The 27,721-nt window shown below is 52.8% G+C and overlaps 2 protein-coding genes across 2 annotated transcripts; both read right to left on the bottom strand.

Moving 5' to 3' along the window:
- Positions 1–7,952: 7,952 nt before the first annotated feature.
- On the bottom strand, positions 7,953–13,757 carry CNGA2 (cyclic nucleotide gated channel subunit alpha 2). The gene is made up of 6 exons (XM_059911057.1): positions 13,648–13,757; positions 13,322–13,414; positions 12,614–12,784; positions 11,495–11,602; positions 9,660–9,766; positions 7,953–9,358 (listed from the first exon to the last, which is right to left on the bottom strand). The coding sequence occupies exons 1-6, from the start codon at positions 13,755–13,757 to the stop codon at positions 7,953–7,955; spliced, it is 1,995 nt and encodes a 664-aa protein (XP_059767040.1).
- A 5,369-nt stretch (positions 13,758–19,126) lies between these two features.
- On the bottom strand, positions 19,127–27,420 carry FATE1 (fetal and adult testis expressed 1). The gene is given in 7 exon segments (XM_059910496.1): positions 19,127–19,152; positions 19,511–19,618; positions 21,276–21,513; positions 21,595–21,663; positions 22,296–22,374; positions 26,154–26,277; positions 27,315–27,420. Coding segments are annotated over 7 exon segments (750 nt in total).
- Positions 27,421–27,721: the final 301 nt, after the last annotated feature.

Raw genomic sequence — 27,721 nt, 5'->3', positions numbered from 1 at the left:
GCGAGGCTCCGCTGGGGGGATGGGGATGGGGAGACCTAGGGCAGGCGCCGAAGAGTTTCCTCCTGTCATGCCCCGTGCCTACGGCTGCACTTCTCTCCGCGCCCAAACCTCTTCTCGCCCGGAGGCCTTGGGGTGCCCCCGCTCCCTGGAGTCCAGGTGGAGCAAAAGCGTTCCCGCGATGTGGAGGGGTGGCAAGGGCTTGGAAAGCGCCGTGGCCCTCTCCACTGGCGGCGCGAGAGCGCCCCCGCTCTGCTTTGTGGCCGGAGGCGGAACAGCAGCTGGGCGAGCGGTCTTGAGCCCGAAGCAGCCTGGCCAGCGGGCACCTCGAAGATGCTGGCCCAAGCAGAGGCTGCTGTTCACCCGACCCCGGCCGCCTTCCCACCCCACCTCGCTGGGCCTCCAAGACCTGGGCCCCAAGGGCTGTCCCCTTCAGCACTGGACGGACCAGCTGTACCCTGGTGGGGCTGGGGCAGTTCCCACCTCCCCAGAACTAGAGTGCCCCAAAAAGCCAGAACAGAAGGGTCTCCAGAGACCTTACCCGTCATACAGATAGGAAAACAGAGGCTGCAAATTCAAGGCAGGCCTTTGTTCGTGGGCAACGCTAAGAACTTCTGATTATTATCATGTCACCACTGCTCCCATCCAACACTAGTCCCAAAGCCCCTCTAACCCAGCTTGCCCTCTTAAACAGACAAAGAGAGTCGGGCTATGCCCCAGGGACTCAGACCCTCAAGAGTACTACAGCTCCCAGGGATACCCACTCCTCCAGCTGGCTTCGGATTCTTCCACTCCGGGAAGAAGTTGGAAGGACTTGGATGTGGCACAAGCCCAGGTTACGAAACTGAGTTGGCATTTAAATGACCTAACAACAAATTGCCCAATTTAATTTGCTTACTCAATTCAATAAAAGAGAAAAAAGAAAACCCATCTAATTAAATACATTGGTCCGTAGAAACTGGCAACTCTGAAGGTCTGACTGGATGTTAGCGATTGGACAAACGAGTGACGCAACGGTGTAAGTGGAAATAAGACAAATCAATTCTCCTCCCAACCCCAGAAGGGCTGCAAGGGGCCCTGAGAAAATCGTTCCTTAAAATAAGTGGGAAACCAAGCCCAAAAGGGGAAGAAACTTGTCCAAGTTCCACCAGGGAGGCAAAGTTAATTCTAGGGTCTGCGGAGCCCAAGAGAGCACTGGTTTCATGGTCCACTCCAGCCACAGACTGGGACCCTTGGCCTTACTCTTCAGCATCCTTCCCCTATTGGCACCTTGAACCTGGACCTGGCATGTCACCTTGCTTGTCCAGATAGCTCACCTGCATCCTTCAAGACCTTAGGCAACTATCAGTTTCTCCAGGACAAATCTGTCCATGGAGGACAAAACTGCAGCTTGCTCAGACCCCCCTTAGAGCACTGCCCAGTTTGTGTCATGTGAGTACAACTAGGTGGAAGGTTCTGGAAAAGAGCAGAGCCTCACCAAGCCTGGAGGAGCCAAGAAAGGATGATTTGATTGGAAATAAAGACAATGCCTTCTTCCTCAACTTCCTCACTGTGCTGTACTACAGGTCTCCAAAGGTAGAAATTTCCAAGTCCCCAGCAAGCTCCTGGGCTCCCAGGCCAGTGCCCATATCAGGACCTCCACAGGCATGGCCCTCGTCCCAGCCACAGCACTGAGCCCGTATGGACCTGTGCTTAGCAAACCTTTTAGCTCAAAATGCATCTTCATCACCTTTCTGATTGGGGCTAGCTGTAGCAGGCTTGATGTCAGGCCCTAAATCAGGACTGGCTTGTCCTTCTAGGGAAATGTCTGCCTTGGAAAGAAGCAAACTCACTTAGTCCTTGGCAGCTCTGTCTCTGCCGGGGGGAGGTGACCTGCAGCTGAACCCACAGCCAGTATGGCAAGCCGTTCCTCCCACTGGGACCAGATGGCACCCCATGCCTGCCTACGAGCACTCCCTGTTCAGCTGTGGAGCTCTGCCTTCAGCAGGGCCCTATGGGGCCAAGTCCCCACCCACACCCCCGGTCCAAGTAGCCTCGGCTATGGGGAGGGCATTATGAATTCCACACAGACCTCTCCCCAAGGAGCAAGGAGAAGAAAAGACACAAATACAGATGAGCAATGGGGACAGGGACATTACACCTGCTTGTAAGGGATCAAAGAAAGCTTTGGGGGGAGGTGGCATTAGGACTGACTTTGAAGGATGAGAAGGATGTTGCAGGCAGAAATTTGAGGGAGGAAGTGGGTGTAAGCCGAATTCCCTCTGGGGCAGCTCCAGGTGGGTTATGAGTCCTATGTGGCTGCAGCATGCCCAGGGCATATGAGGGTTGGCAGAGAGAGAGAGAGGCTGAGGATATGTAATCTAATCCATGAGAGAGAGAGAGAGAGAGAGAGAGAGAGAGAGAGAGAAGGGAGGGAGCCAGCCCCGCAGAGAGTTCCAGGCATTCAGCATGTAAAGAGCACTGTGATGGCTAATGGCTGCTAGAGGTACTGGCGACAGGAGGGGGACCAGCAATAATGTCTGCCTCGGGGGGTGTGGACAGTCAAATGGGGTTTGAAACAGACAGTAAACAGGGAAACACTTAAACAAAATGATGAGAGAGTGATGAATGCCCTAAAGAAAATCAAACAGGGTGATCAAACGGAACGCGACAGAGCAAATGGGAGCTGTTTTCAGTGTGGATCTCAGCAAGGGCCCCTTCAGAGTCCTGAAGACAAGGAGCCAGCCACAGCAAGGTCCAAAGGAAGAGGGATCAAGGCAGAGGAAAAGCGAGGGGCAAGGCACAAAAACAGGAAGAAGCTGGGCATGGGTGTGCAAGGAATTAAAAGGAGACTGGAGGGCCCGGGGTAGAGAGAAGCAGGGGGAGAGAGGAATCGGCAAGGCCACAACACACGGGAACTGGAGACCATGTCTTGAGTTTGGATTTTATTATAAGAATAATAGAAAACCACTGGGAGGTTTTAAGCAGAGGAGTGATGTGATAGGATTTCCATTTTTTAAAAACCTTGATGGCTGGGTGGAGAGGATTGCAGGGAGGCAAGGTGGAAACAAGGATACCAGTCTGGAGATGACTGCAGCCATCCAGGAGAGAGCTGGTGGCAGCCTGGACCAGGGTGAGGCCAGTGGAGGCGGGAGAAGTGCATGGATTCTGATTTTACTTTGAAAGTTAAGTAGAGAGTGTTTCCTGGATGGTTGGATATGGTGGATGAAGCAAAGAGGGGAGTCCAGGATAACTCCAAGGGTTTGGCCTGAGCAACTGGAAAGGCGTACGTGCCATGGCTGACATGGGGAGGATGGGAGGGAGCCGGTTTGGGAGAAAAGTAATTAAGAGGTGAGTTATGACGGTGTTCATTTTGAAACGCCATGGTGGGGTCAGGTAGGCATTTGGATATTTCACCATCATCCGTGCTCTACCTTCATGGGCCATTGGAATAGTTATTTACATAATTCTTTTCTTTAAATCAACCTTAAATCGGCTCTCATTTTTCTTTAGCTCCATGCTAAGGAATAATATCCATAACATCAAGTGTTTTGTGGGTTTGTAGCATTCTTTCTGAATACAGATTAAAATAATAACCACCAGGTCCCCTTGCAGTTCAACCCTGACATTTCCTCCATACCCAGCCAAGTGTGGGCATCTAGCATACACAGACTTGAACTGAGCCATTTGGCTTTGACACGCAGGAACATCTGAGGGCATTTGAAGGGATCACAGCAGGGCGTTCGGGAGACGTGGTCCCACAGCTCAGCGAGGCTCTGTAAGTAGCCACCGAACTGCCTCCATGGGCCCTTCTCAGCCCTTTGCTCGGGGATGGGGGGTTCACAGAGCACAGCCCACCACCCTTTCCTTAGGTCCAAGCGCCCTCTGGTGGCCGGGTTCCCTGTCTGTGTGCACTGGGGGCTTCCCAGCTCCTGTTTCTGGAAGAGGGGGACCCTCTGCCTTGGCCTCTCCCTGGAGAAAGGGGCAAGAGGTCAGACTAGCTTTAGGCTCCAGACTGAGGGACAGATAGACGGTGCTGAGTCTGGGCCTCAGGCTGGGCCAAGGTGGGGCCGGCAGTCTGCAAGCCAGGCGGGGGCCACCAAGGGTCGGACCGAATGGGGAGGGAAAGTGGTGGGCGGGAGAAAGGGCTTTTGTTTCCTATAGAAGGTCACCAATGCAGAGAAATGCAACTTGATGGCCATATACAAATAGGGCAATTTACCTTCGGTGGGTACTTTCAGAGGAAAAGAAAAAACATTCCAATTTAACCATTTTTAAATTAAGAGCAAGGAACATCAGACTGTGCTGAATAAATACGACACACAATGGAAAATGTACTTCTTCTATTACAGCCAGTTACGGGAGAGAAGCGGGGTTGGCGACCAGCGACAAGCGGGAGAGAGTCATGCTCTTGCAGAGACAGCAACTGAGGAGGTGGCTGGACAGGCTGACGGAGGGTGCAGAGATAAGCACTGTCTGTCTAGGCTGACTCCCATGTGCCCACTCAGGCGTCCACGCTGCATCCACACAGGGGTTAACATTGGTGCACGTACACATGCATTCACACACTCACACGCCCCAAGTTGCACGGATATCCTTGCTGTTACTCCTTCATCCTCTTCTCAATGAACAAACTGTGTTTAGATGAGAAGAGACCAATTGCCAAACAGACACTGGCAGTCCAGTGTGCAAGGGAGTCTCGCATAGAAGGCTGTGGTGGGGCTGAGAGAAGGAGGAAGTCATGTACCCGTTGGTGCTGGACTGAGGGTGAACCAGGCTCCAGGGAGAAATGCTGCAGATTTCTTGCTGAAACCAAGGCAACATTCTTCAATGCAGTCATCCCCCTGCCTCTGGGCCCAGTGCCATCCTAGGGCTACAAAACTAACATCTACGTGCGGTTCTAGCACATGGTGGAAACTGACGTCCTTAGCGCAGCCTTAGCCATGAGAGTCTGGGCAAGCAGCTGGCTGGGTCTCCAAGGCTTCTACCTCCTAGTGGCTTAGCCTCTCCGGAAGTGAAGGGGCTTAAAGCTTTTTCTTCCAGTCCCATACCAAAAGGGAGGGCATACACAGAACACTGGCCTATCACGAATGCTGCCTCCCTACCCCTGCCACTCTCAGGGACCAGGGCCTAGGCACGGGTAATGTTCCAGATCACTCCAAGTAAGTCTTCCCCTGATTAAGATTTATTACTACCAGCTAGGGAAGAGGCCAAGAAATTACATTAAATTTAAAAAGAAGTCTGGCTAGAAGAATGAATCCCAATAAAAATGAATGGTGACACCAAAATTCAGACAACAAAAGAAAAAAATAAATTGGACTACAACAAAATTAGAATTTTTCTGTGCATCAAAGGACACGATCAGCAGACTGAAAATGCAACCTATGGAATGGGGAAAATTTGCAAATAATATGGCTGTTTTGGGTTAATTTCTAGAATATATAAAGAACTCCTACAACTCAACAACTACAAAAAACAAATAATCCAATTAAAATTTGAGCAAAGAACTAAATAGACATTTCTCTAAAGAAGGCAAACAAACGGCCAACAAGCATACAAAAAGATGCTCAACATCAATAATCATCAGGGAAATGAATCTCAAAACTGCAAAGAGACACCACCTCACGCCCATTAAGATGACTACTGTCAAAAAAAAAAAGCAGAAAACAACAAGTGTTGGTGAGGATGTGAAGAAATGGAACCCTTGTACACTGTTAGTGGGAATGTAAAATGGTGTAGTCACTGTGGAAAACAGTACGGCATTTCCTCAAAAAATCAAAAATAGAATTGCTATATGCTGCAGCAATTCCACTTCTAGGTATATACTCAAAAAAAGTGACAGCAGGAACTTGAACAGACATTTGTACACTCATGTGCATAGCAGCATTATTCATAGTAGCCAAATGATGGAAACAACCCAAGTGTCCATTGTCAGATGAGTGGATGAACAAAATGTGGTCTATCCATACAATGGAATATTATTCAGCCTTAAAAATGAAGAAAATTGTGACACCTTTTACAACACGATGAACTTGGAGGACATTATGCTAAGTGAAATCAGCCAGTCACAAAAGGACCAATACTGTATGATTCCACTTATATAACATATCTAGAACAGTCAAATTCATAGAGACAAAAGGTAGGATGGTGATTGCCAGGGCTGGAGGGAGGGAGACTGACGAGTTGGTACTTAATGGGGACAGAATTTCAGTTTCACGGTTTGAAGAGTTCTGCAGATTGGTTGCACAACAATGTAAATGTACTTAACACTACCAAACCGTGCATTTTAAAAGTATTTAAGATAGTAAACTTTATGTGTACTGAACCACAATTAGTAGAGAGATAGAGAGAGAGAGAACTGGTATGCACAAAGGCATCTGAGTCTGCACCTAGATCTTCCTGCCCACTAATTAGCACTTGTCCTTGGGGTTCCTGGTCATCTGGTGGTACCCACTCAAGTATCTGAGCCTTCAGGAGATCCTCCCCAAATCCGCAGACATAGCCGGTGTTTCTGTAAAGACATGGCTTCTGGCAAATGGAAACAGGAGTTTTGGTGTGTTCACTTATTGCCCCAGTGAATAAACATTCTCCAAATTCCTCCTCTGTGCCAGGCATGTCTCCAAGGCCACAGACAGAGCAGTGAAGGAGACTGTCTTGGCCCTGCCCTCAAAGAGCCCACAGTCTGAAAACCGGATCCATCAAAATGGACCACCCAGTGTGATAAAGAGCCAGGACAGAGACGTGCGAGCAGCGTAGAGAGGGGGTGATTGACTGCCTAGTGTGGGAGCCGGTTCAGTCAAGGGAGCCTTCTCCAACAAGTTGTTCCCTGAGCTGAGTCCAGAAGGACCAGTAGGGCTTAGGCAGGCAGCAGAAGACAGCAGAGGGGATTCCAGGCGGAGTGAGTCCTGGGAAAGGGGAAAAGAGAAATATGGGGAAAAGAGAGGGGTTGAGGTAGGAAGGGAGAGACTGTTAGCAGCGTGGAGCAATAACCACAAATAGTTCAAAGGAATTTATTAACTCGTAAGTGTCTCTACTGCAGATGTTAACTTGAAGAGTCATCCACCCACCACCAGCCTCAGGGCCTCTACAGAAATGCTCTGCATAGAGAGGTGATGGCCAGAGCTCCTGCCCACCACCTTCTCCGGCACTGCCTGCTGGCCCACTGCTAGCTCCTCACTCCCTGCTCTGGAATGGACTCGAGACCAGGAGCATCACCAGCCGCCTGGTCTAGAGAAGACCTCAGGGGTCGCAGTCCTGGTTGGCAGACAGGCAGACGGATCAACAGAGCAGGACTTGGAGTGAGCACCTCCTACCTGCCCCCTCCATACTTCTGTCTGCCTTGGAAGACAGACACTGAGACCGGTGCTAAGTGTCTGCCGCCAGTGCTTGAACTACATACTCATGCAGGGAAATGGAGATATTCAGAACTCATATTAGAAAAGAACCAAGTGAACTGTATATAAAACAGATAACCACCAACAACCTGCTGTATAGCACAAGGAACTCTACTCAGTACTCTGTAATGGCCTATATGGGAAAAGAATCTAAAAAAGAGTGGATATAGGTATATGGATATGGATAACTGACACCTGAAACTAACACAACATTGTAAATCAACTATATTCCAATAAAAATTAAAAAAGAAATTTTTTAAAAAAGAAAAGAACAAAGTGGGAGGTGACTAGGTACAAAGGAGCCCAGAGAGATGCTGCTCTCCTCTTCCTTCCTTAAACTTGGACAGGCTGAAGCTTCTGGAAGCCGAGCCAAACACGGTCTGCACTCTGCACAAGATTGGCTGTTAGTTGGACTTGGAGAAGGGCTTCTGGATGATTGAGTCAAAAACCTGATGACAGAGAGGCTTCTGGGAGAAATCAAGGGGGCATGGGGGTAATGCATATATATATGTGGGGACCTACACAACTCTTCTAGCCCCTGGGGTCAAGGCCAAGGCTGGAGAGGCAGTTGGGCCCAAGCCATTATGGCTTCTCAGCAGCAGCTGGCTTGGGGCTATTCATCCCATCTGACAGGTAGTCGTCCTCATTATTCTGCTTCATCTTGGTTTCCAAAACCACGATGCGCTGCTTGAGCTTCTGCTGGGCCCCTGTGTACTCAGCCAGCAGGCAGGCAAAGCGAGTGTACAAGGTCTCCATGTTGGTTTCCAGCTGTTCTAGCTTCTCCTGCACATCCACCTCGATGCTGTCTGCCACCTCATTCTCATCCAGCAATCCTTCCTTCATCAGGATCTCCCGGCCTCTCTCCTCCAAGACCCTCTTGGCCTCAGGGTACTCCGTCACAGCTTCCATAAGATCATCCTTGGACAAGCAGAAGAGATCTGAGTAGCCAAGGCTTCGGATATTGGCTGTGCGTCGATTGCCCATTTTGCTGCCTTTAATGTTAAGGATACTGATCTCTCCAAAGCAACTCCCAGCCGAGAGCAGGGCATGCTGAGTGACACCATCATCAGCCACCACTGCCAATTTTCCTTCCTTGATTATGTACATCTCCTTCCCAATATCCCCCTTGCGGCAAATGTAATCCCCAGGACTGAAGACCTGAGGACGGAGCTTTAATACCAGCTCCACGAGCAGGCCAGCCTCACAATCCTGAAAGATGTGCACTTTCTTGAGTGTGGACAGGTGGACGTTGATGGCTATCTCAGCCCTCAGCTTGGCTGGCAGTTTCTTGAGAACTTCCCGCTCATCCACACTCTTCTTATTGGTCCAGAGGTAGTCAAACCACCTAATGACCTTGGCTTCCATCTCCTTGCTGACCTTTCGGAACTGCATATAGTGTTTGACGGCATCGATCTTGGCCTGGAACTCAGCCCGGGTGGCGTTCATGTTGGAGATCATGGAGCCCACGTTTCCCACGATGGTGGCAAAGATGAGGACACCAATCAGGAAATCAAAGATGACAAATAGGTACTCCTCATCTTTTACAGGGGGTGGTGTCTCCCCAATGGTGGTGAGGGTCAGTGTAGACCAGTAAAGGCAATAGATGTATTCCCTAGACAGGTAGCCGTACTCAGGGTCAGTGATGTTGGGGTAAACCCAGGTGTCAACGCCAAAACCAATGGACTTGGAGATGGCGTAGTAGATGCAGGCATTCCAGTGGATGATGACCAAGATGTAGAGGACCAGGTTGCTGATGCGGAAGATGTTGGGGTAGCTGGTGCGTGTCTCAGTGCGGTCAAAGAACTCAAACATGCGGGCAAAGTGTAGCAGGCGGTTGAAGCGCAGCTCAGGGTTGTGGATGCCCACAGCAAAATAGATCAGGTCTGTAGGGATGATGGAAGCCACATCCAGCTTGAACTGCAGGGTGTGGATGTAGTTGTCCCGCAACTTCTTGTTATCTTTGACCGGCAGCCCCTGCTCCAGGAAACCTGGTGGAGAAACAGCCAACGTATCACCTCTGCCTTCAGGCCTGTCCCTCCTGGTAGACTAATGTTCAGCAAGGAACAAAGTGATCACTCAACTCTCTTTCCCAAGGAGGGGTATAGGAAACTCACAGAGCATGGCTGGCCGTAAGTACCCTAAGAGATCACCCCCAAGTCACCACCAACCTGTGTCCCAGACAAACGTTTGAGGCTAACACCATGCCAACAGGGCTTCCTGAGAATTTGGATCCAAGCCTTTGGTCTTATGGGCCATGGTCCTGCCTGCATATCCCAGGTATCCACTTACCTGTGCGCAATCGGATGAAGAGGTCTGCGATGTAGACCACATCTGAGAAGTAGTCCAGCACCAACCACACTACGTAGTAATCTTTCTGTAGGTCACTGAAGCAGGCTCTGCAGGAAGACAGGGCTGGGCTTCACCATAAAGCTAGCCAAGGCCCCCTGAAGTCCCCAAACTGATTGCCCACTGTGAGCAGGGCTTGGGATGGCCACCAGACGCACTGAGGAATCACAATCAGTCCGCTGCCAAGAAGACACGTATTCACAAGCAAGTACTACTCCAACCCTTATTATTATGTAGACATCACTACTGACGATTACTTGTCTGTCTCACCCACTGGACTATGAGCTCCAAAAAGACAGAGACCACCTCTTAGTCATTACTGCATGTGCCATATCTTAGCCCAGAGCACATCTTAGCCCAGGGTTCAAGTGCTCAACAAGAGTGAGTTGAATGAAAAATGAGCTGTTGGAAGAATGCACACAATACACAGCTGAATAGCTTCCATGCTCGGCTCTTCAACACACACCTATTGAGAACCCAACGCCAGAGTACTGGCCAACCCAGATGAGAGAGAGCAGTAGCTGGGCTTAGACTCAAAGCAGTGGGAATGAAGAGAGGTTGGAGGCGGCAGGAGAGTTTTAGGAGGAATTGACGAGACTTGGTGACTGGATGGGTAGGGGCCTCAGGAGAGGGCAGAAGAAGGGACAGAACCCTGGATGATGACTCAGTGAGCCTACAAGTCAGGGGAGGGGCCCTGAGCTCTGACTACTTGGTTACACTTAGAATAAAACCCAGCCCCCTCCCCTGGCACACAAAGCCTCTCTGATGCTTCACCTGCAGTCCTCCAGCCACACTAGGCCATCCTGAAACAGGGGCTTGGCACCTTGCTGTTCCCTCCTCCCAGAATGTTCCCTCCACCAACCTCAAGCATCTAAATAGCCGACTTCCTCTCATCACTCAGGTCTCAGCCAAGGTACCACCTCCTCAGAGAGGTCCACCCTGAGTGCCCTTTCTCTAGTAGCTCCCTGCCTCTGGTCCTTGGACTCATCTCGGGCATTGGATCATTCATGTTCACTGTCAGTGCCCCCCACTAGCCTGAGAGCTCCAGGAGTGCAGAGACCACGTGTGTCTTTTTCACCACATTGTCCCCAGCCCTGAGCACTGAGCCTAGCACCCAGTAGGTGCTCAGTCAAATCCTTGCTGAATGAATGACTGAGGTATATGTGAAGAGGTATATAAGCTATATGTGGAGAATGACTTCGGAACTGAGACTGCAAGAAGAATCTCCATAGGTTGAAAATGGGGAAAGGGAATTTTCTCTTGAGGAAACAGCATGTTCTGATCCAAGAGTAGTGAGTGCTGGGGCTGGGGTATGTCCAGAAGGTGGAGCTAGAGAGAAGGGCCAGGTCCAGAGGGCCTTGAAGGCCACGCTGAGCGCTTGAACTTCATCCTGTGGGCAATGAGGGACCATTGAAAGGTTTGTGAGGAAGGCCTGACATCATCAAATCCCAGTTTCTATCAACCATGCTAGTTGCAAGTGTGGAAGATGCATTAGAGAGGGCAAGAGTGTCTGTAAGGAGTGGCTGCAGGACTGTTGTACTTGTCCCAGGGAGAGACGGGGGCGGCCTCACCTAGGACAGTATCGGTGTGGATGAGGAAGTAGGAAGAGATTACAGACACCAGGAAAAGGATAGACATGAAGCTTTTGGCAGCATATTAAATCGGGTTGGGGTAGAAGGAGCTGGGGGTCAATAGGGAAGAGGGAGGGGCCACTGGCAAGCAGGGAATCCAGAAAGGGGGCTGGGTTGGGGTGAGCTCTGTGTCCACCCCCTGCTCACCTGGCCACCAGTAGGCACCAGTTGTAGAAGACAGGCATGGCAATGACAAATAGCCAGCGGTAGTACCAGTCACCAGCTGGGTCCAAGACAAATAGTTCCCATTTCTTCCTGAGGAGACAGAGGCCAGGCTTGGGAACTGGATCCCCAGTGTGGCCCCAGCCCAGGTTCCAGTAGCCAGGGGACCCTGAAAAGCAACACCTAAGGGTATATGTGGGGTGAGGGACGCCTTGTCTTAGGGCCTCATTTTTCAGGAAGCCACAAGCTGGCACTGTGCATCTGAGTAGAGCTTGGTGGGCGAAGAGACCCCACATGGGCCCACTGGCTCTTCTGTCCTCTGGAGGTCTCTTGCCCAGAGGGCGCATGAGGGCTAGTGCTTTCACTGAGGCGGGCTCCAGGCCCTGGGGAGGGACGTCCACAGCATGGTAATGAGGGCTCAGGGCCGGTTCCCGCATCCCCCCCCCCAGCCCCCCCCCGGGGAAGAGAGAGGAGCTCCAAGCAAGCGAGTGCCACGTGCTTCCTGTCCCCGCCCCCGCCCCCGCCCCCGCTCCCTGTTTGGTCCCCGGCCTCCAGCTCCCAAATCACTTTCCCAGATGCTGTGTCCTGCCTTGGCAAGAGCTCTTTTCCCCTACTGGCCAGACATCCACAGTCGCCTACTCATTCCTCAAAGAACAGACCCTCCGGCTCCGCCTTCTCTGGCCTCCCCGCTTGTTCTGTCTTGTTCAGTTGTTTCTGGGCCTTCTACCACCAGGCAGCCCCCAGCATGTCCTCTTCAAACACCCACCTCTGTGCTCACATGGGCGCCGGTACTGGCATCCCCTCAACAGCATTCCCTATTTGCACCCTCCTCTGCATTTACTGACCGCTAGAACCCAGGCTAGGGCTGGCGCACCATTGGCTGAGCCCTCTCCCTGCCCACATTCAGGTGAGTGGCAAGAGGACATCGGCAAGAGGCAGCTAAGGTGAGAAAAGCCCGCAGGGGCTCCCATGGCAGGGGGGCCACTGGCTGTTAGAGAGGGCATAGGCCCTGGTCAGCCCCTGGCTGTGGTATGAGAAACCCCACCACACCCTCCGATCGCGTGCTCAGGAGCCCTTCCAATCCCACAGGCCGGACAGCTATACTTGGTGCCCTTGCCCTCGCTGTCCTTGTCGCCTTTGCCATCTCCTTGCTGTGTCGTCACGGTCTGGAGCTCAGGCCCACAGAAACGCTCAAGGAATGAGTCAGGTCTGGGCTCCTCCTCGCGGAAATTCTTGTTGGCCCACTCTCTGATGACCCCCACCAGGCAGGCAATCCTAGAGGGGAGAGAAGAGAACCGCGCTGTGGAGAGAGGACCTGCGCCGAGGACAGGGGGATGGGGCTTGGGTGTGACTCCCAACACAGCAGCTTGAGGGGTAAGGGGCTAGTCTGGGAAGACTTCCTGTAGGAGGTGCCATCTCTGTCGATTGTGAAGAACAAACAGGGGGTCTCTGGGGCAAGATGGAGATGATGCTAAGGGAGGACAGGTCAGGAGGAAGGTTGGCTCAAGTTTCCTGATTTCCTCATGGGGCCTACAACTCTGGGCTGGAGACCTGGGAGCCCTCTACCTATACCCCTCAGCTGGGAAGCATCTCTCCTCCCAACACTGCCACAGGCAAGTCTGAAGAGAAACCTGCACTGCCACCCCGAGCCTGCTCACAGGAGCCTCCTCCGGAGAAAAAGTTGAGCTAGGACAGCATTGGCAGCGCTTCCCAGAGGTCTTGCTAGAGAGGCCCCGTGGGACCGAGAGGACCCCATGATCCGACAGGCCCCATGGGGTGGAGGGGTAGCAGCAGGGCAGTGGGGAAACCCACCTGCGGAAGCCACCCGTCCTCTGCAGGGGGGCATCCATCGCTGCCAGCCTCTGTAGTTCTGAGGAGGTGTCATCGTCGGCCGCGGACTGTGGCCTGCAGAGGAAGAAGCAGAAGTGACCAAGGGTTTGTTTGTTTTTATTTTTTTCTGGGCATGCCTTGTCTCCTATTAGCACTCTCCCCTCCTGGGAGATGCCTAGAAACCCCGTCGTCCTTTTAGAGGCTGTCCTTGAGCCAAAGGTTATTTACTCTGTGACAGTGAGGCACAGTTGGGAGAAAGTCGCAGCCTCAAGGCCACCTCTGCAATGATCCAGCCTCAGCAGACTCACCTGTTGCTGGTCATGTGGTCATCTTCGCCACTGACCTTGATGGCAGGAGGTGCATGATGGCTGTGGTTATTGGCTGGGGAGCTCTTCACTCCACTGGCTTTTTCTGTCATCCTCCATGTACCACCAGGACCCTCACCTGCCAGGCAGAGGCCCAAGAGGAAGGTCACAGAACACCCTGGTGCCCATGTAAGGCAGGAGGGCCTCAGGTGAGCACTGAGAACAGAGCCAGGGCCCACATGGCAAACCCCAGCTCCCCTGGGTATTGCTGTGGCAGTGCAGGGCAAAGGCATCTGCATCACCAACGTGGCAGGCTCCAAGCACCCAGGAGACGATGGTGCCCTTCCCACCCCCATAGGTAATTGCAAAGGCAAACAGTGCTAAACTGCATGATGTGTTTCTTTTTCTTTTACCTCAGTGAACTTTTTGACGTGTGAACTAACAAGGCTAAAACAAAACAAAACAAGAAACTGTTTAAGCCATCTTCTGTTGTCTGGCACAGGCTTAAGCTGCTGAGCACCTCCAAACTAGCCACTGCCCCCAAATTCCTGCCCTGTGGGAGGAGATGTATCTCCTTGGCCCAAAGAGGCTGCCACCTGCCCCCACCCCCAGCTCTCTGGTTCTCCTCAGGTGGGAGTCCTATCTCTCACTGACTTTTTCACCGGGGCAGTGACTCTGGGGGGGTCCTTCTTTTCAGCTCTGATCACATTATCTCCATCACCTCCAAGCTGAGGAACACAAGGTAGCCCGGTGGATGGGGCAAGGAGTGAGGAGGAGAGAAGGGAGAGGTCCCATGGGCTCTATAGGCAGTGGTCCAAGTCAGGACTCTCTCCTCTGGGCTATGGGGAGTCGTGTAAGGGCTGAGCAGGAGCATGACAAGGACGGCATTATATTCGAGAAAGATCCTTCTGGCTGCTAGGTGGACACTGGATTAGACGGGGAACAAGGGTGGAGAAGTCTGGAGAAGACTGTGCCGATGAAGCCCGAGACAAGGGGGAGGGGATTGGGTGCGTGGAGTGAGGGAGAACAAGTGGGTGAGGCCACGCAGGAAGAATCCTGAGAACCCCAACATTTAAGAATTGAGCAGAGGAAGAGTTATCCACAAAATGGACTGAGAAGAAGCATCCTGAGAGGGAAAAATCCAGAAGAGAGACAGGAGATGGTGTTCCACCGTGTGTTCTGCATGGGGTCAGGGAGGATAGGATTGCTCTCCCCTGCTGAGGCATGTGCCCCACCAGATTTGGGCAGAAATGATGAGCCCACCCCGCGGATTCCCTACTGCTGGAGCTCATCCCCCCAACCCCCCCCCCACCCCCAAAGCTTGTTCCGGCTTCTGAAGCCATCACCATGGCGATGGCAGGCACGTCACACTCTGCGGTGAGCGGTAATAACAAGCAGCCTCAGAGCCACTCGCCTGCTGTGGGACTGTGGCACCAGGATGCTAATGAGGGAACCCGAGGGAGAGGAACCTGGATCCCTGAGTCCCTGCTTGGACCCTAGAGGCGGCTGACCATGGAGACAGAAAGTTCCAGGCAATGCACACAAAGCTGGGGCCTCTTGCGCTGATCAGGTTTCGGTGCTGGCCTCCTGGAAGCCTGAAGGTGAAGAGGGGCTGGAACTCAGGCCCAGAGTGGAACACATTAGAGCACTGTTCAGGGGATGAACGGCAGGGGTAGCAGAGGGGCAGTGAAGGTCAAGTTCACTGCGGGGATGGAGGGGACACTGGTGTGGGAGGGTGGACCCGGAGTACAGAGTGAGCTATGCTTACAGCAATAGGGCAGAGGAGTCCAAGGCCACCCAGGGAGGCTGCAAACACCAGGCCGAGGACTTGGGACAGCCCCTTGCTGATAGAGAGCCAGCGTTGGCCCTGCCTGCCACCGCTTGGATCCCTCCCCTCCTTACTGATCATCCCCAATAGCAGTGGCACTGAGCCCACAAGCGGGACAGCCCTGGGGGCACATGACAACATTTATGCCCCCTCTAAGTTTCTGGCACCAAGACGGATTCCTCTCCCATGATCCCTGCTCCTTCTCCGCCAGGAACAGGCTCTTTCCTCCGCCTGGGTGCGCTGTCTGCTCTGCCACCCACATGCCCCTTCATGAGAAATGCCCCCTCAGACCCCTCACCAGGGAACGAGGGCAGCTAGCCCCAGCCCGCAGGCCGCTAGGCCAGTGCTTCCCATCTGCGCGTTTGCTCTGGAAACTTCATCCAGTCCCAGACTTCGGTTACCATTATGTCCCCACCCAGGCGTCTCTTCCAAGCTGCCCCCCCCCATATCTCCAGCTGCCTGCTGGACATCTTCTTCTTTGAGGTGCCTCAAACCCAACCTACCTAAAACTGAACTTGACATTTTTCACCTACAAATCAGCTTCTCCTCCAATTTCCCAACTCAGAAGGGGGCCTGTCTTCTACGCAGTCACCCAAGCCAAAAACCTTCAATCATCCCCTCCAAGCAGCCTCCGTTCTCGGTTGATTGTCCCCCCTACAAAGTGTCAAAAATCTTCCCATTCACTGCCCTCTGTCCCCAGGGCCCCGGCCTAGTCTCGAGCTTTCAGAGTCGCTCTCCAGGCCTGCTGCAGCAGACTCTGACCAGCCCAGCACTCACTGGGGTCTGGACTGGAGGGGAGACGTGGACACCACCTGGGATGCTGGCAGTTAAAGCTCTGAGAGGGGATGAGCATCACCCCTCGCCCCACCGTAGCATGAGAGCAAGGCTGGGGGGAGGGTCCTGAGGAGACTGCGGAGGACAGGCCCCAGGAGACAGAGTCTCAGGGAGCAAAGAGCCTGCAGGGCCACATCAGGAGAGCAGGGCTGCCGGCAGAGCCTGACCCATCTTCCCCCTGAGACGAGAGCTGGAGCGGCCCTGCATCGAGCACTAGGGACCTCGCTGGTGAGCTCATCACGAGCAGCCTCAAGGAGTGCTGGTAGAGAGGGCTGTTTGTAGGGTTTCAGACTCCTTTTACACAAAGGAGATAGTAAAGCAAGTGGAAAGGTTTTTGAGGAGGGATGGTGAAAATATCTGTGCTTGTGACCAACCCCAGTTAGGGCTGGAGCTCATGAAAGATGGATAGAATGGGTGGGTCCAGGTTCCAGAGGAGGTGAGAGGTGACTTATGAAGAATGCAGAGGGGAGGGGTCCCTGATGAACAGGCCAGGAGGGGAAGGAGGTGATAGGCAGACATGTTAGATGGCGGTAGGGGAACAGTGAGAGACAGATCAAGAAGCTCACTCATGCCAATCCCCAGTATTCTCAGCAAAATGGGAGGGGGTTTCATCTTCAGAGGTGTCAGGCAGTGGTAGATGCGGACCTTGCAGGAGGCCAGAAAGTTTGCAATAGCTGCTGCAGGAATGCACTGGAGAAACCAAGCAAGTGTGAGGGCAGGGCTAGGCTGCGTGAGGAAGACAGCAGATGTGTAGGTGGCAAAGAGAAGAGAGATGGGCAGGGGACCCAGATAGGAGGGAAGCTTACAAAACAAGGGTAAGCCACCATAATTCTGTAAAAAGCCCAACATCAATCGTAGTGCACTTCTGGGCCTCCCTTCTCGTCATCCACTAGCTGAACAACCAGCCCAAGAGTTTTATAGAAGCACCAGCCTGGTCCAGGGAGTCTCTTGGACGCTGGTTAAAAGCATTCTGATGATGATTCCTTCAGAGATGTTAAGGCCAGGAAGAGAAGGAGCAAGCTGGAAATACAACCAAGGCTCGAAGCCAGAGCTACTACCTTCCGGTCTGTGGCTCATTCAAATCTCACTGCTGCCCAGTCCTCTTTTAGTCATTCATCTATTCCACGCGTATGGTCAAGGCACCTGGCGTGCACCAGGTCTCCGCAAGGTGCTGAGCTGAGAAAGGTGAGTCTGGCAGAGTCTCTGACCTCAGTGTTGCTCCCAAAATAAAAGAGAAAACCAGGAACACAATTCACCCTCAGAGTCAATTCTCTGTCCACATCTATTCTGTTTCTCAGCAGCATTTGACACAAGTTAGGCACTCTCTCCTTCTTGACATAATGGATGCAGGTGGTGAGGCCCACAGACTCCTCCCTCTCTCCCACCCCACCCCTCCTGGCCAGGCAGGCTCTTGGCCCCTCCGTTGTCCCCTAGGAGGGTGGCAGGGAGGGTGGCTGGAAAAGACTTGGAGCAAAGGCTCAGCTGCCTTGAGGCAAGTCTAGCGTCACACACAGCGCCTCCGTGCTCCTAAAGTCCCCAAGATTGCACTCGTGTACTTGGACAAGGGACAAAGTCTCCCCACACAGCCACTTTCGCTCAGCTCCCTGGCAGACCAGGCACACGAAGGCCCATGGCAAGCCCAGCTCTAGGGCCTACACACGTTCACGGGCTCTAACCCCGGCCCTATGGAGGCCACCGGCCCTTCCTCACCAGTCAGACGGCTTCAGAGGCGAGGTGTCTTGGCCACAGTCAGCGTCTGTTGGTCCGTCCGAGAAGCTTCCAATCAGAGACGAGCCCTCGGGGACTCAGCGGCACCTGCGGCCAGCAGAGACCTCCCGGTGCTCCTGTCCCCAGGCCAGTGGGGTCCCCGAACCCCCAAGCAGCTCACAGCCTCTCAGTCAAAGAGCTGCCCACCCTGCCCGAGGCCGGCAGTGGCCCAGAGGAGCTCATGCCCACAGCTGAGGCAAAGTGGAGAGGCAAGTCCCAGAGCGGCGCTTGCCCACTGGAGAAGTTGTACTGCCCGCTGGCTGGACGCCTGACCTTCTCACTGTGGGCCCTGCACACCCCAGGCTGCCAGCAGGTGCGGGTTGGGTGCCAGGCTGCCTGGCTGGGGAAGCTGCTGGTCTGCCCAGACCCAAGAGCCAGCCCCTCCCAAGCTCCCCGAGGAGGCCTCCCTTACATAGAGCACATATTGCTCAGGGCTTTGTGTCTGGGGACCCAGGGTCACCTGCTCACCGCCGCCATGCACCTGCCGCCGGGCCGTGTCCACAGTCCCAGCCTACCTCCCTGGCCAGAGGGCAAACCACGGGGGAAACCTGGGAGAGACAAGAGGTACCTGAGGTGGGGCAGGGTTGGGGGGAATCCATTCCTTCCCCTCCAGGGTTCCCTGGACTTGGCCTCCAAGAGGGGCCAGGGCTGGGCAAGGGAAAGGGGGCAAGACCCAGCCCTCCCTTCAGGAGGCAATTAGGCCACAATTGCTCCCTGGGGACCCCGGGCAGAGCCCATCCCGCCAGCCCTTTACTTCTGCGGGGTGTCAGGGGCAGAAGGCAACGGAAGGTTGCCCTGCCCCTCAAGCAGCTCCTGATCCAGAGGGGGAATGGCCGCTACACCAAGCCTGGGCAACCCATGGGAAGTTTCACAGAGGGGCGCTAAACAACATGCTGCCGAGAAGCCCCTCCCCTACGCCACCTATGAATGAGTCCCTCCCCTCCCCCGCAGGTCCAGCTTGTCCGTGAGGAAGTTCAAGGCTTATTGGGAGAAGGGTTGGGCTCATGCTGAAGCGCTTGGGCAAGGCCAGAGCAGCTTGGCAGGGAAATGGCATCAAGGGGACAGATGCTCCAGGTGGACTGTAGCGGGGGGGGGGGGGGGGGGAGGGGTGGGGGCAGGCACACGTGGAGCCCCGCGGAGGAGCCAGCCTGGAGCAGCTCCGGCTCCGCCCTCCGGAGGCCTCTGGGGCTGGAGCGGGCAGGCAGGGCTAGGAGCAGCGAGCAGTCGCAGCACAGGGGTGGCGGGGCAGCCGGGGCCCAGGCCAGGGCTCCACCTTTGCTCACTCAGCCCGGGAGGCGTTTCTCCAGGGGCCTCCACACTGTTTGTTTGCACCTCAGCTACAGTGCTCCCAAGGGTGAACCTTTGTTTCACAACATATTTTCAAGCAGACTTTTCCTGCAAACATGTCTGTGCCCGCTCACACACACGCACTCCCACGTCCCAGAGGGTAGACCTTGCCCAGCCCCGCAGTGGTCTTCCCTTCCTCTGAGCGCTCCTGCATGGCCCGGTCGGAGCAGAAGAAAGGAGCAGCTTCAGGAGAGGCACCTGAGGGCGGGCGGTGGACGGGTGGCCTGCAAAGAGGCAGCCCGGCCTTCCTCCAGGTCCTCAGGGGATTCCTGGGGCTCCAGGGCCCGTTTGGCAGGGTCCTCCCTGGGCCTCTTGGCTCTCCTGACTAGAAGCACTTGTGTCCGGGCACTGCCTTCTCCCCATTCTGCAGGGGTCTTCCTCTGGCGCCCCAGTACCCTCTCTTCTCTGGGACCAGAGAGGGAATCTTCCAACTGTTTCTTCACCAAATGTTCTTGCTTCTGCTCTCAGCAGAGCCCGAGCTCCAGCAGCCATGTGCGTGGACGGCACAAGGCTGACAGGAGACCCACGCCCTGCTCCCAGAAGTACCACGGGCCCCGGAGGCTCAGGAACTCCCTCATTGTGTGGGTCCCACTGAGGGCCAGAGAGGGGCGGGGCAGGGGCAGAGCAGGCTCAAGGACTCAGTCTCTCTCCCTCTCACCATCCCTCCTCACTTGTGCTCTCTTTCTCCCTCTCTCTCTCTCTCTCTCTCTCTCTCACACACACACACACACACACACACACACACACACACACACACACACACACACAGGGTCATGTTTAGTTTATATCTAGTAACTAACTCTCTCACCTTTATAGATGGAGAAGCCTTGACAGACACTTGGGGGCTTGGGTAAGGTCCGTTTAGCCACTAAAGCCAATGACAATGTAATGATCTAGGTCCTTGCCCCCGAGAAATGTGTGTTTATCCTTTGGTCCCAGGGAAAGAGCAGTAGCTCTTCTGGAGGCCTCCTGCAGCCCAGTACATTTGCCCTGAGGTCAGGCCCCAAGCAGTGACACTCGTGCCCTCTTAGGCCAAGTTCCACTGCCCTACCCAGCAATCTGTCCTGTATGAGGTGAATGTTAAAGGGCTGTGGACACAGGGGAGAAGGGTGCAAAGGCCCTCTGTGTGGCCTCCCATCCAGCCTCCAGAGCCGAGTCAGGGCTGGTCCCCGACCAGTCTGTAGGAGGCAGGCTGAGTCCTAGACCCTAGATGGGTTCAGGAGACCCCATCCTAGACCCAACCCTGTCTCGGTCTTGCTAGATGACCCCGGGGCCATGTTTCCCCTCTCTGGGACTCAATTTCCTCCCGAACAAATGGAAACGTTTCTGCTCCTGTCCAGGAGATTCCTCTGATTGAGTTCCCGTAACACCCGACCAGGACAAGCTACTGCTGCGGAACCGCTTCACCATAAGCTGTCGCTGGTGGGAGCTGCACAGGAAGGACCTTGCCAAACCCTGCCCCTCAGGAGGCCCCCGTCCCGGGCTGGCGACGGGGAGGGAGGAGGGGCTGGGAAGAGGGAACCAAGGTCATTGTCTAGAGGGGCTGTCCCCACGTGAGTCCCGGGTGCAAGAAGCTCAGCCACCAGTGTTTGCTGCTATCACTGAACTTTTATTGAGAACATTCTCTGCGCAGAGCCCTGCGCACAACATTGAAGAAAACGGGGAAGACGCAGCCAAGCCCCTGCATAGGATGGAACAGAAGGGACACTGAGGCCCGGAGGCAAGGTCTAGCTCTAAGATGGTCACCATGGAGCCCTGACAGGCAAGCAGGAAGCACCTCCCACTGGTGTTACTGTGGGGACAGGAAGCCACCCTCCTCGCGCTCCAAAGGGGCTGCATCTCAGCCCATTCAGACCTTTGGAATTCCACACTTCCTCCGCCTTCCAGCAGCTAGGGCTTCCCTCCGGCAGAGTTGGGAAATGGCCCTGATGCTGCTGATGGCTGCTGAGAGTTGGAAGGAGGTTGGGCAGGGCTGGCCGAGGGAGAGGAGGGAAGACGGGGAGGAGGGAAGGGCTCCAGCTGCACAGCCAGAGGTTGGCGATGCCGGTGAACAACAGCATGGTGAAGAAAACGGCTTCCCTGTGGTGCCAGGTGGCACCCGGTGATCACGTGCAGCTGCAGAGGGACCGGAGCTGGCAGTGAGCAAGTCTCTTCCGGGGAACCCCACGGCACACCGGTGGGGGGAAAAGTAGGACGTTAGCACAGGAAGGGCCTCTGCTGCCCTTTGGGAGGCCAAAGTGTCTCTGGGCAAGAAGAAAGCAGAGCAGCTGAGACCAGGGGCTTGGGGTGGGCCCAGAGGGACCCCGGGGCTGGGCTGCCTGTGGTCTCAGGCCCGGCCGCCTCGCCCCGACCTTGGTGTCCTTCCCGTTGTCCGGAAGAAGCCAGCCCGTCCCAGCTGCGCCGGGGGGAGCCGGGAAAGGTATGGGGACAGCAGCACCAGAGGGAGGGCCCCAGGATGGGGTGACACGCAGGGGCCAGAGAGGGCCACCAGCCAACGTGCCCCTCCATGCCCACGCCCATGCCTGCTGGGGTCTCTTCCTGAGGAGACCTGGACTTTTGTCTGAATGAAGGCGACCCCTCGCTCAGACCTCTTGGCCTGCTCTCTCTGCATAGACTTCTCCTATCCTCTGACGTCCCCTCTTCCTCCTCCTTTTCTCCTCCCCTTCTCCCTTCCCGCATCTCAGGGAGAGAGACAGGGTTGAGGCCGGGCGTCAAAATAGGACACGAGCCAAGACGGCTGCAAGGAAGGGGAGGCGAGCCCAACTTCGCCTCCAGTGCTAGACGGTAAGATGATTGGAGAGGCTGCGCATCCTCAAGGCCACCCCAAGACACCATGATTCTGCCTCCACCCTCCAAGTGGGTCCTGGACACTCACCTGTCTTCTCATGACCTCCATCTCCAGTCCATTTAGCTCTTCCAGGCCGATCTCAGCGACCATATCTGCCTCCGGGTTGCTGGGAAGGAAGAAAAGACAGAGACTCAGAGCTTCCGGTGGTCCCAGGCCGGGCCTGCCAGGATGCACAGGAGGGCCATGAAGGCAGGAGGGTAAGGTGGGGACAGCGTCCAGCTTCTCTGGACAGAGAGTCTGTCGGCCTGCAGTCCTCCCCTTCCCGGGTAGCTGTCCTCTGCCAGCACTGTGACCCGCACACATCGGCTGAGCCTGAGCAAGCACTGAAGGGGGGAGGAAGACCTCACTTTCAGAACCAAGTGAATTGAGGCCCAGCGAGGTGACCACGGTTCCCAAGGGCACACAGGAAGCGCCAGAGCTCAGGAGAGAACCCTGGCTACTGGGAAACCAGGGCGAGCCCAGTAATCCCCGCAGCCTTCGTTTTGATCCATCTGCTAATGACTCCTGGGACTGGGGGTCTCTGGCCCAGAGCTCTGGGGTCAGAGGGGTCTCATGCCTTGAAGAGCCAGTGTGGGCCAGAGGAACAGAATATGTCTGACCTGCCTGGGGTCAAATCTCAGCTCTAGGATTCCAGTGCAGGAGGAACTATTTCACCAGCTGCTTGTTTAACACACACTTACCACATGCCAGAGACCATCCTCTAAGCACTTGCCAATACCAAGTCATTAAATCGTCATCATGACCCTTCGAAAGGGGTATCACTATCACTTCATTTTGAAAGATAGGAAAACTGAGACGCAGAGGGCAAATAACTTGCCCAAGTCACGCAGCTGGTAAGTAGCAGAGCAGTCATTGAACCCAGGACGTTTCACTCCAGAGGCTGTGCTCTTAACCATGACACTATCATGCCTCTTCTTTTTGACACTGCTTCCACCTAAGACTCCATTAAAGTGACAGCAAAGACAGGAAAATAGTATAAACCCGTAAGAAACAAGATAATGGGAGAGGCAATGAAGAATGAAAGCGCTCAACAAGATTGTGGAATTCAGAAAGTGCCGATAAAGAAACCCAGCAAAGCAGGCCTCTGCTTGGCTCGTGGCTCTTGGAAGCAAATGGGGAGAGCTGAGCAGGAAGCTCCCTTCCCGGCAGCCCTCCGAGGGGACCCAGACCTGGAGTCTGCAGGGCCACTAGGGTGGAGGAGGACTGAGGTGGAAAACAGGGGCACTAACTGAAGGTCTGGACATGGAACAGTCACCCACGGCTCTCATCCCATCTGGTAGGCAGCCGGGCACCTACCCTCAAGCCCAAACCTGAACTAAATGAGTGGGAAAGCGGAGGTGATGGTGCCTCAAAGTAGGACCCTACGAATTGCAGTGCTTAAGGATACCGGGCAGGACAGACAAAGCAGAACCTGCCATCTGACAGGCCTCACCCAGACTCGGCGTTCTGGGCTGCCTCTTCTATTTGCCTCATTCTTAGAAGGCAATAGACAAGTAAGGCTCACCTGTCACCTGAGAAAGACCTGCAGCCCTCCTCTGTTCCTTAGAAAATGTTAAAGTGCAAGGTGAACATTTTCTGTCTAAAGGATTCTAAAGGATTTTCATAGGAACTTTGCCACCATGCTCCACTTGTTGTGATAGGACAACATTTCTTTTTCTCAAAAGTGCACACAGATACTTGTATGATTTTGTGTGTGTGTGTGTGAACAGTAGTACTTCAGAGCCACACTATTTTATTTTCTTCTTCCCCCTCCTCTTCTTCACCTCCTTCTTCTTCTTCTCCTCCTCCTCCCCCTCCCCCTCCCCCTTCCCTCCTCCTCCCCCTCCCCCTCCCCTCCCCCTCCTCCTCCTCCCCCTCCTCCTCCTTCTTCTCCCTCTTCTTCTTCTTCTTCCTAAGACATCTCAGAAATAGCATTAAAAGGACAGTGCATGTCAACAAGACTCCAGGACTATAATGGGGAATTAGATGGAGAGTTTTCTCCTAGAACAATTTCCACACTATCCCCTTGATTTTCCTATATCTTGGGATCAGAAGGAGAAAAAGCTTTTTGCGAGAGTTGAAGGCAAAATAAGGATCAGTGACTGGGGTGTGCTTGCTCGTTTGTTTGTTTGAGATAATATATTTTAACACATCAATATCATAAGAATTAATTTAACAACACTTGTAAGCTCAATGATAACTTATGATCATCCATCAGATGACAGGTCCAACTGTCCAAAAAGAGTTGTGTTTTTACTCTTTTGCTTTTAATTTTAGAAACCCTCTACTTAGAATTATATACACTGTAAAACATCAGATTTTTATTTACATTTGATGGAGATTAGGAAAATCTATGAACTGCAGCAAGTCCCAGCTTCCCTCTGTTAATTATTTCCAAAACTGTTATTTTTATCTTCATGCACTTTTTAAGGCACACTACATTTTTTTCCCCCAATGAACAGAACAGTATTATGAATTTTTTGTTCTTTCAGGTTGCGGTTCTCTCAGAGGCAATAAGAGTTCCATCAACTTTTTTACTCAAACATAAATAATGAGTAAATAAGTAGAATTGAGAAATTTAATTCTAAATGTCTAAACTTAATTTCTAAATTCAATATAAGGACTCTAGTTTTTAAAGGTGGACTCCTCTGGTCCTAAGAGGTAACTTTAATTAATTCAGAGGTTAATTAAATCCCCCTAGTACCTCCACCTCCCATGTCAGTGTCAGGGCATGAACCTGACCTGCTGGAGCATCTTGATTTGAGTTCAGCCTTAGGACACATGAATCCAGTTCAATATTTCTGGCTTATTTTCATTCCCAGGAGGTCTGTGACCTGAGAGCTCTCTTTCTCTTTATTCATTGGGGGTGGAACCATATCAGCATTTATTGTAACATCCCCTAGAACAGTCAGGTCTCCCTCCTCTCAGGAGGGGTTGCCTTTCCCCAGTAACATTTGCAACAGTAAAACAACCATGTTTCTGCAACTTGCCCTCATTCAAGGTGAATGTAGCTAGCAGAATCAGCCACAGAACTACCAGACTCAAGTAGTTTCCTAGAACAGTCAGGTCTCCCTCCTCCCCAAGATGGCTGCCTTTCCACAGTATTTTATGCAACAACGTGGCCACCATTTTCTCTAGAACATTCCTTCAGATGGTGAGTGTAGCTTAAAAGATTCATTACAGAACAATGGAAGTCAGGTGATTTTCTAGAACATCAGTTCTCCCTCCTGTCCAGCCCGGTTGCCTTTCCCTGGTAACCTTTGCAACAGTATAGCCACCATTTTTTTCTAGAACATTCCCTCACTCAAATTGAATGTAGCTTAAAGGACTGGCCACAATATACTCAGATTCAATTGACTGGATTTCTTAATAACCAGGGAGCATATGAATTTCACTTGCCTTACTCTTGTCCCAGCCCTAAGATATAAATATAGATATATTTATATGTATATCTATATTTACATATTTATATATAGTTATATAAAATTATTTTTATATATTTTATGTAGAAATAAATAATTATATATAGAAATAGATATAAAATATAGATATATAGAGAAAATATACATATATAGATGTACATATATAAACATAGATATATTTATTCATTTATTAATAAAAGAAAGTGTCATTTCACACACCCTGGACTTTTGTACAGTAAAGTATATATGCACTCCCCAAGCAATGTGTGCTTCAGGCATTCTGGACTCTAGGTTGAACTGCCAGCCAAATAAATCATGGCCCTGACCTCTTGCTGGACCTCGCTGTCCTCGTTTGCCTGCCTAGTACACAGGAGCTTCGTCCTTCCCCCAAAGTCAACATCTGGCCCTGCTCGACCTACCATCTTCAGACTAGAGCTGGTACTCCCAAACCCAGCCCAGCCACCAAGTTCCAAGGGCCCCACACAGTACCACTTTCTTGGACCAGGTTGCAGCCATATTCCAAACCGCGGCAGAGCCAGCAGCCTTTAGATCCAACTTCTGTTGCCGCTGAGAAACACCCAGGGACTGGGATCCACGCTCCTTCATTTCTAGGGTGAAGAACAGAGGACCCAGGAACACCCACAGAGGCTATACCAAGGCTTCATGGGCACAGAACACACCAGAAGAAGGATAGGGTCTCCCAACTTCTTAGGAATCACTCAACAGCCATTCACTGATGTCTACTGGCTAATCCCAGGTCTCAGTTTCTTCGTCTATTCAAAATGTAGCAAGTATTGACTGAGTGTCAATATCTGGGCTAGCTTATTAAAAAGCCAGCAAGGCCCAAGAGACAAGATCGCAACAATCAAGAAACTGGCCATCTCTGGGTAGAGAGAATGGGGGAGGGGGCAGAAAATAGTCCACCAGTGTAGATTCAGATCAAGACATACATGCTCCCAAAACGATAAAAACAGGATAACAAGACAGAAGGAAGGGATTACTTCTAGAAAAGTCAGAAACAATATTGAGGCAGAGACCTGAAAGAGAAAAAGAGTCCAGCCATGGAAAATCTGGGGAAAGAGCATTCCAGGCAGAGGGAACACATTGCACAAAGGCTGTGAAGAAGAAACACTCTTGGGGTGTTATAAGGACAGGCATAAAGGCACAGTGGAGTGGGTCAGCATGCCACAGCAGGAAGTCTATTGAAGAGATGATCTTGTTTGGATATTGTAGATCATCATAAGGAGTTTGGATTTTACTCTAAAGGGCAGAAGAAGGCTTTGGAGGGTTAGGAGAGAGAGTTGATTTGATTGATCTTATAAATTGAGCTTTCTGAATGTTTTCCAATAGACACACTGGTGGCTTGGATGCGGGGGGCGGGGGGCGGGATGTTGGTCACAACCTCCTCCCTCACAGACTACAAAATGCTCACATCATCAATCCCTTTCTCCCCAACTCCCCTGTCACTCAAACCACAAATATATGTGTAGGCACACCAAGGCACAGACACACACATGTATCACACATACATGCAAACACACATACATGCATATATGAGTGTGTGCCTAGCCACACCCACACGTTTTCCAACACACATGCACAGGTGCAGACACCCAAGGAAAGGAACATTACAGGGGAGCCTAACTTGCTGGGATCACGTGCTCTTAGCTATGCCCTTGGCTTCCAGGAACCAGCTCTTCAGCCGTGGACATTTCTATGTCTTCTTTGATGTTCGGGGGTCCTCCTGCCATCATAACCAGTTGTTCGCTTGTAAGCTGTGGCCAAGAATGCACAGGGAGCAGGGCACAGAGGAGACACTTGGCAAATCAGCTCTTTGAGGGGTAGGAGCTCAACGAAGATACACCTGGACATGGGGGTGGAGCCAGACTCCCTCTCTGGGCTCGAGCCTTGGACCCAGCACCTTCTGTTCCTGCTGTATCTTGCTGGCTGGGTTCGAGGCTTTCTCCCCCGCTACTCTGTAAGCAACTTAGGAGAAGTGATAAGGCTTGGAACCTTTGCCTGTGAGAACTGCCCTGGCTCTCGGGTCATCTG

Source organism: Balaenoptera ricei, chromosome X (assembly GCF_028023285.1).
Source record: "Balaenoptera ricei isolate mBalRic1 chromosome X, mBalRic1.hap2, whole genome shotgun sequence".
NCBI lineage: Eukaryota > Metazoa > Chordata > Mammalia > Artiodactyla > Balaenopteridae > Balaenoptera > Balaenoptera ricei.
This window is presented reverse-complemented; position numbering and strand designations above follow the sequence as displayed.

Bases quoted from the DNA above. Each gene is read 5' to 3' on its own strand.
- CNGA2 (XM_059911057.1), bottom strand. From the start codon at position 13,757: ATGACAGAAAAAGCCAGTGGAGTGAAGAGCTCCCCAGCCAATAACCAC. The intron at 13,415-13,647 runs GTGAGTCTGCTG...CTTCCTCTGCAG, and splicing joins GACCACATGACCAGCAACAG to GCCACAGTCCGCGGCCGACG. The intron at 9,767-11,494 runs GTGAGCAGGGGG...GTCTTCCTGCAG, and splicing joins TGGTGCCTACTGGTGGCCAG to AGCCTGCTTCAGTGACCTAC.